The sequence below is a fragment of the Aegilops tauschii genome, chromosome 6, assembly GCF_002575655.3.
Source record: "Aegilops tauschii subsp. strangulata cultivar AL8/78 chromosome 6, Aet v6.0, whole genome shotgun sequence".
NCBI lineage: Eukaryota > Viridiplantae > Streptophyta > Magnoliopsida > Poales > Poaceae > Aegilops > Aegilops tauschii.
Window position 1 is genome coordinate 206235806 of NC_053040.3, and position 8379 is coordinate 206244184.

General features: G+C 43.2%; 1 protein-coding gene across 3 annotated transcripts; it reads right to left on the reverse strand.

Annotated features, from left to right (window-relative positions):
- Positions 1-1665: 1665 nt before the first annotated feature.
- On the reverse strand, positions 1666-5972 carry LOC109759321 (uncharacterized). 3 transcript variants are annotated; one of them, XM_073501297.1, is made up of 10 exons: positions 5446-5972; positions 5210-5330; positions 4988-5107; positions 4838-4896; positions 4391-4466; positions 4105-4309; positions 3529-3628; positions 2910-3142; positions 2060-2395; positions 1666-1940 (listed from the first exon to the last, which is right to left on the reverse strand). In XM_073501297.1, the coding sequence occupies exons 1-4, from the start codon at positions 5821-5823 to the stop codon at positions 4886-4888; spliced, it is 630 nt and encodes a 209-aa protein (XP_073357398.1). In that variant the 5' UTR covers positions 5824-5972; the 3' UTR covers positions 1666-1940; positions 2060-2395; positions 2910-3142; positions 3529-3628; positions 4105-4309; positions 4391-4466; positions 4838-4885. The 3 variants fall into 3 exon arrangements, with proteins under 3 accessions (XP_073357398.1, XP_073357397.1, XP_073357396.1); XM_073501296.1 differs by lacking the exon at positions 3529-3628 and adding an exon at positions 3437-3493 and having other exon boundaries at positions 5446-5971; XM_073501295.1 differs by lacking the exon at positions 3529-3628 and having other exon boundaries at positions 5446-5971.
- Positions 5973-8379: the final 2407 nt, after the last annotated feature.

Sequence of the window (8379 nt, forward strand, 5' to 3'; positions counted from 1 at the left end):
AGGCCTTCATTGAGAGTATAGCTCATTTTCCCATTGCTCGGACTCATGTGCATCCGCAGTGGGTCATTCCACCTAATATGGCGGATGATTTGGCTCCCAAGAAATCCACCTCTGCCCCTGCTCGATGAACAGCTGCTCAGTCTCGTCCTGCTCCCTCTGGCTGAACTCCTTTCGGTCGCATTGCTCGTTTTCTCGGGAAGGCCCATTATGCCATCATGAAGGCCTTCTCCTTCCACTGCTCATGAAACCACGATGTGGTCACTCGCATGGTCTCCTCTAAGAATGCTTTGAAGGATCGTTTGAGAGACTCCGAAGCCACTGATGTGAGTGAGGATGGGTGTTTTCCTGAGCCTCCTCCTTCCGACTTTGGTTTCCCTTCTGTCCCTGAATGGGCTGATCTCTTTGACGAGGCAGGAGGCAGTGGCACCCATGGCGAGGACGGTGACAGTGATGATCTCTGATTGCGTGGATGCTATCTCAATGCCTTCCCCTTTTGGGTACTTGATGCCAAGGGGGAGGAGATTATCATATTATTCGATTTGTTAACCACTCGGCTATTTATGTATGTTGAGTATGTTGATTGTATGGTGAACCACTACGTTATGTTGAGCTCGTTGAACCACTATGCTATGTTATATGTGTTCAAACTGTTACGATATGTATGTATGTTGAGCTCTATCATGAATTATCTGTACTAGTTGACCCGTTGCGCCAAATGGCGGAGAGACCTGCTGAAGACATGTTGTCGATGAAAATAATTTCATGCTGCAAGAACTTCAACTAAAGCATGCTATTTTTTAAACATGTTTATTACGTTGTTAAATAATAGTCTGGGAAAAGGGAAACTTTGCATAATATGAATATGCTCAGTTTGAAAATATGGGCACTATGACGAGAGAGTAAAGTTGGCATGGTTGTATTTTTTTAGCAAGTTTGGAAACATGGTTATCATGATGAGAAACCTAGCCATGCATATTTTTCCTGCAAAAAAAAAGGAAAAATATAAGAAACCTAAGAAAAAAACATGCCTTTGTTGTGCATATACGGAGATATAGGGATCAGGAGGTATTAGGATAGCCCATATGTTATCTAGCCCAACCCACGTAGAGCGATGCCTGTGGCCCGTGAGGAGCCGAATAAGAAGCGGCAGGGGGCAGAGCGAGCGAAGACTGTCTATCCCCCTCATTTCTTTCTCGGTTCGTCAGCTGGGTAACAAATGGCACAGAGACCCACTGAATCCATGTTCAGCATGAAAAGAAATTCCATGTTTTAGTTGTTTTATTAGCGGGCAAATATATATGATAACAAATTTAACCCCCTTTAATAAAAAAATAGAGACTTGTCATCTACAATGAGATATACCTACACATTTTAATTTGGTAGTAGAGTCCCATTTCAAGACCATGTCATGTTGAAAAAATGTGTATTTTTCAGTAATCTCCCGTTGCGCCATATTGCGAACAGACCCACACCATACGTGCTTTGAAAATATTCCATTTATCAGTATTGAGCAAGCACATATGGTTACTATTCTAACCACTATATAAACAAAATGAACGGGGGCTTGTATAAGGGTAACCAAAGTTCAAAAGAAAAAAGAAGTGTTGTATGTGTTGTTTTTCCGATGATTTGGGTCTTGGAACACCTGAATAGGCAAGCACAATATTGCAAGTAAGAAAATGTGAAACATTGCTAATAACTTGCCTCATATACATGATAGTTTTAGGTCATGCAAGTAGTGGGGAAAAGAAAAGCAGTCTATATGTGATGAAGCAAGCCTAAGTCAAATAGGTAATGCCCATACAACCAAATTCATTACAATGGATGGATTTCAGTCCTAAAACTGGAAAGTAAATATGCATAACAGAAGTGAATCGTAGAACGTGGTTTATACACAGCACGATAGTCTTCCTGTGAGTACAGCTTCTACCACACATCGCCTGTAAACAAAAGAAAAGATAACCATGAGTTATTTCTACTTATAATAGAGCAACATCACAACAGTTCTAGTTATCCACATTGTTACGTTAAATATATATAAGAGAAGTCATGCATGTACCTAGCTAGAACGAATTAGCCCATAGCATTTTTCAGACTCATTTCGTGTCCTCGGTTTCTCAATGCTGCTGTAACTGTAGTATATTATCTCTGTTTTCACCACAGATTTCATGAATCATTTTGCTTCCATAGCAGCAGGGTCTCCTGACATGGTCTCATGTAATAGCCATACGGCTATTTTATCTCCAAAAGATAATGTTGGTGTATGGAAATTATAGTCATCCACATCATGCCACTGTCACATTTTGCTTCGATACTCAGCCACCGGTAGGCCCAAAGTTTGCAGAATAATATCCAACATCATCCTGTGAGGTATTTTCACCATCGGTGGAGCACCCTGTAGGTTTTAATGGCATGCCATAAATTTGCAGAATTTACAGGGAAGCCTAAGACATTTTAGAATTTACAGGGAAGCCTAATGGCATGTAAATTTAATTGGATTGTTGGCTGAACAATTTCTCTAATGTACATCTTTAAAAATACATTACAGTAACCTGGCCTAAAACTTAGATTCTGTGTGATGTTGCTTTGTTCATTAGTGAACTTTTGGGATGCTTGCCTGAATAAATTGGGATTACATAGGACCATAAGTATGCAGTTCTTGAGAGCTAAAATTGATCCATAATTCCATGTCTACGGATGCAACAATTCAGCTTAGACATCCAATCGTAGTTAGGTTCAGGTTCAGTCTATTTCATATAGCTAGCAAAAGCAAGTGGAAGGCCTCCACCCTAGGGAACTACTTGTTTGCATGTGCTCTGACTAAACTGAACAAGACACTTGTATCTCTGAAATGTACTACACTCTTATTTTCTGCATAACAATTTTGTGACATCCATACACAAACATACCTGTAGGCCAATAACCAAGCTCGCCATAATCCGCTGACAGATGCAAATTGCATTGACACAAACTGGAGCCCACGCAAGTGCCAAAAGTAGCACGTGTGTATGGCAAAGCTTCGAGAACATCCAGTATTCCCGTTGAGAGCATGAGCAGATCCATGTCCGAGCCTCCACCGTTGTAATCTGGTATCCCATTCTCATCCTTGTCAGACCTTTGTCTTCCCAAAATCAAATTTGTCCTGAACCAAAACAGAAAGAATTCGATTCATTTACTTTTAGCAACATGTAACAGAAAGCCTACTAAATCTTCCTTTGGTGGAATCTGCACTTTCATCTACCCAGAAAGGAACAATTTTGCACAATAAAGAACACAGACGTCAAGGACTAATATAAATGAAGTGAGATCTTCGTTCCAAAAATAAGTGAAATTAACATGTCATACATATCTGCTCCTTAGTATAAGTAACTACTCCTACTTAATGCCCAACAGTACAGTCTTAGAAAAATGAAGGGAAAAGGGATAAGTTTAGAACTGAAGTACGCTTGAAGCCCAACAGTACAGTATGTCTGAAGCCAACAATCCAATGACCCTGCATAAGAAATAATTATTGAATATTTTTCTGACCTGATGCAGGGTCATGGGGTTGTTGGTGGCTGGAAGACGGCGCAAGGTAGTTGCTTGTTGTATAAAATACACGTCAAGAAAAGTCAACCCACTCATACTTCTACAATGGCAGGGGCAAATCAAAAATGGATAGAAGAATTAGTACAATCCTAAAATCTGGAATGCAAATTGCTTCTTCAAACAACTGGGCTTATTAACCCAATTATAAACAGTCACACTTGCTCAGAGATTAGATAAATCACAGATGTAAGGAATATAAAGAGGCTCGGACATTAAATAAAACAGGACTGTAAGAAATATGAAGTGCAGGTTTCTGTACACCTCACACTTCTCGTTTGTAGTGCACAAGTCATCGGATGGTTCAAAGGGGGATATAATACAAAAGCAAGACAGGAATATAAGGTGCAGGTTTCTGTACACCTCACACTTATCATTTGTAGTGAACAAGTCATTGGATGGTTCAAAGGAGGATGAAATACAAAAGCAAGACAGGTTTAGGTAACACATTCAAGTGTGATTATTAATGTATCATCACACACTACAAAATATAATTGTTGACTCGATAGCCGGACCTACCTGGCATATCAAGAACAGCCTCAAATTCTGAAGAAATGAGGCATCATCAGGGGGTAAGTATGCCAATGATCATATCCTCACAATTGATCTGGACTTTTTCTTTTTCCAACTAAACTGATAACTTTGTGTTATCTATCAGATACGAGAGGTAATAATACAACGCCAAAAGTATATCTTCTTGAATTCCATTCTCGGTAGTAACAATCTGGGAGAGAGAAACCATATCATTTATATTTCCTTGAAGTATGAAAATACTGCAGTAATGCGAAGGAAAAATTCACAGAACCTGGAGTGCTCGCCTAGGACTTAAAACAACATCTATTGCTCTCAACCTGTCCGCACCATTCTAAAACTTCCACTCTCTGCAGCAAAAACAAAAGGAAACCACCAAACTGAGTATTGCATCAACCATGAAACAACAATCTAGAAAGGTAATGGAATTGAGGACATGCCCCTACGAAGCTCCCATTTGAACAATTAAACCAGCAGCTGCAAAATTGTATGTGATAATTGGATATTCACTCTAACTGCAATAATTTTTTGTTTGTGTGAATGACTTAGTTAATATTCATTCATCATTATGTACAGTTTTGTTGCAACTGGAATAAATGTATTTCTAACTGTCGGAATGCTTAGACTTTCCTGTCTACATATGTATCACCAAACAAGAAGTTAGATGCTTGCAGAAAACACATACAAATCACCAGATATCTTGTAACACAGTATAGAATACCTTGCGGTTCTGGGCAATACTGACCCTCTTCTTAATAACCCCAAGCTGCTAAAAGAAACCTGCAAAATAATCCAAACCAACAAAGATGATATTAGGACCAGACCCCTTGCGTCACCTGCACTTCTCCAAGCTCCAATGACAGAGACATACCTTGCATATGGTCCTCGCAGAAGCTGTGGGGGATGTGGCCGGTACATAGGACATGGGTCGTGTTCTCCGGCTCCTCTGGTTGCTTCGTCTCTCGGATCTCTGCTCTTTCCCCTCCGGCGGCTACACCAATCACAACTCAACATCAGGGACAAGGAAAAAAATGCATGCGTGTTTGTGTGTGTTTTCTGTTGGGTTCGATTTGGTTCGAAGGCAAGCACGCACACAACAGGAAGTCCTTCCCCTCACGGCCTTGGAACCAGCCGAGAAGGATCTTCTGTCCCCATCTCATCTCCAACTCACTTCCTCTCTGTGGCTCGATTGACACCATCGGATTCAGAAAGGACTGTGGCCACAAGATTCACAATAAATCAAAGTACATTCTAAGAATACATACATCATATAGAGGCATTTAGGCTACACAAATCTTGAATAGATGGGGAAAGATTGGGGAAGCTCACTCTGATATGCGCCCCTCCGCAAACTCTCCCCGAGGTCGCCTGTCCCCGTTGTTGCTGCTCACCTCGTGCTCCTCCTGCTGGGCGGAAGAGGCAGCAGCGGCCCAAGTGGTGGCCTCGCAAACCTCCTGCTGAGCTGGGGAGAAGAGGGTGGCGAGGCGCAGGAGCCGCGCGAGATCGGCGCCAGGGCGATGCGAGCTTGTGCATAGCTGCGGCCGCCATCGCCCACCCGCTGAGGCCGCCGTCAGCTGCACCCCGGCACTGGCCGGAAGACCCGTGTGATGACGAAGGACAGAGGGGGGAGGAGGAGGGAGGGGGCCGACGACGCGGGGGAGGAGAAGACGCGGCCGAGGCGAGTGGGGAGAAGAGGGGCGGCGCCATGGGAGAGGATGGAGGGAGCGGGGAGGAGAACGGGGCGGAGTGGGCGCAGGCTCGGGACGAGCAGGGCTGGCGGCTAGGGTTTTGACGCGCGGGCAGAGGGGATTGGCAAATCCCTCGCGGACACGAACAAAGTTTACCCAGCCAACGAGCGAGTGAGACGAGCCCACCCGTCACTGGCCAAAGAAAACAACCGTGAGGTGAAAATCGAGTTAGACCGTTTTAAAGATCCAATGGCTTAGACGTGTCCAAAAGCCAGATCCAACGGCCGACGAAGGCCCGATCGGGGAGCCTCCTGGATGCGAGTTGGCTAGCATCTTTATTGTTTTAAATGTTGACATATTGAGCTATGAAATGTTTTATGTATTCTACTCTTTACCAAGTAAAGGTGAGCTCATGCGCACATTCAGTTTCACTATGCATACAATAAGGGGAAGCTCTGTAACAAATCTCTTGTAAGCTTCAAAAGTCTATTTATTTTGAGAGCTATATGTATGTTGTCATCAACTACCAAAAAGGGGAGATTGAAAGTGCAATCATGCCCTTAATAATATTTTGATATTGTTTACAACATACATATAAGGAACTAATCATCTTTGTCAAGTGAATCTCAAGTTTAGTTCCCAAAAGATTAAAGTGTGGATCATGATCGACAAAATCAAGATACTCAAAGTATGGAGAATCAAGACAAAAATCTCTAGCTCCTTCTCGGTTTTCTGTTTGAGTATAGGATCCCGCGCTATTAAGAGGGGATCACTGGTTCTCGCAAAAGACTTGATCAAAATATAGGAAAATCACTTGCAGGAGTTCTTACCTTGACTGTGGTGTTTGGCCTCTACCTTGTCTGGACATCTGAAGGTTTCCGGATGAACGGCGCATCACAGTCCTCCGGATGTCCGAAGCCACTTTACAGAAAGAAAATCTCGGATTTCTGGCCCTTCCGGACGACCGGCTTTCGGACATCCATGGGTGTCTGGTCATCCGGTGCCACTTCACAGAACCGAAATTAATGGATTCCCGTCCTCCCCGGACAACCGTGCACCGGACGGCCGACATTCTCCGGTCGTCTGCTTCCTGTGCTCCTATCCTCTCTACAGCTGCGCCGGACCACTCCACTCTCTGGTGGCGGGACGACCGATGCATGTCGAACGTACGGTCCGTCTTTTCTGTCCGGTACCTGTCGGACGTCCGGAGTCTGCGCAACATAAGTGACCTCTGATGTTGGCTTGAACTACGTCGGTATTTTCCCAAAGAGGAAGGGATGGTGCAGCACAGCAACGTAGGTATTTGCCTCAGTGATGAGACCAAGGTTATCGAACCAGTAGGAGGACCACGCAACACTACATAAACGGTACCTGCATACGAAGAACAAATACTTGCAACCCGACGTGTTAAAGGGGTTGTCAATCCTTTTCGGGTAACTGTGCCAGAAATTGCCAAGTTGACAAGATAAAATTGTAGTAGATTGATAGATGCAAATAAAAGCAAATAAAATTCAATGAGGTATTTTTGGGTTTTTGATAATATAGATCGGAAAATAAAAGTTGCAAATAAATAAAAAGGCAAATAGCAAAATAGACTGAAAGTATGTGATGAGAAAATAGACCCGGGGTCGTAGATTTCACTAGTGGCTTCTCTCAAGAAACAATGGGTAAACAAATTACTATTGGGAAATTGATAGAACTTCAAATAATTATGATGATATCCAGGCAATGATCATTATATAGGCATCACGTCCAAGATTAATAGACCGACTCCTGCGTGCATCTACTACTATTACTCCACACATCGACTACTATCCAGCATGCATCTAGTGTATTAAGTTCATGGAGATACGGAGTAATGCAATAAGAACGATGACATGATGTAGACAAGATCTACTCATATAGGAATAGACCCCATCTTGTTATCCTTAATAGCAACGATACATATGTGTCGGTTCCCCTTCTGTCACTAGGATCGAGGACCGTAAGATCGAACCCATCACAAAGCATCTCTTCCCATGGCAAGAAAAATCGATCTAGTCGGCCTAACTAAACCAAAGATTCGAAGAAGAAATATGAGGCTATAAGTAATCATGCATATAAGAGATCAAAAGACTCAAATAACTTTCATGGATAAAAACATAGATTTGATCATAAACTCAAAGTTCATCGGATCCCAACAAACCCACCGCAAAAAGAGTTACATCAAATAGATCTCCAAGAGGCCATTGTATTGAGAATCAAAAGAGAGAGAGGAAGCCATTTAGCTACTAAATACGGACCCGTAGGTCTACAATGAAGTACTCACGCATCATCGAAGAGGTACCAATGAGGATGATGAACCCCTCCGTGATGGTGTCTAGATTGGATCTGTGGTTTCTAGAACTTGCGGCGGCTGGAATTGTTTTTCGTCGCCTCCCCTAGGGTTTCTGGAATATTCGGGTATTTATAGAGCAAAGAGGCAGTGCGGGAGGCTGCCAAGGTGGACACAACCCACCAGGGCGCGCCTGGGCCCCCAGGCACGCCCAGGTGGGTTGTGCTCCCCTCGGAGCCCCACTCTGGTACTTCTTTGCCC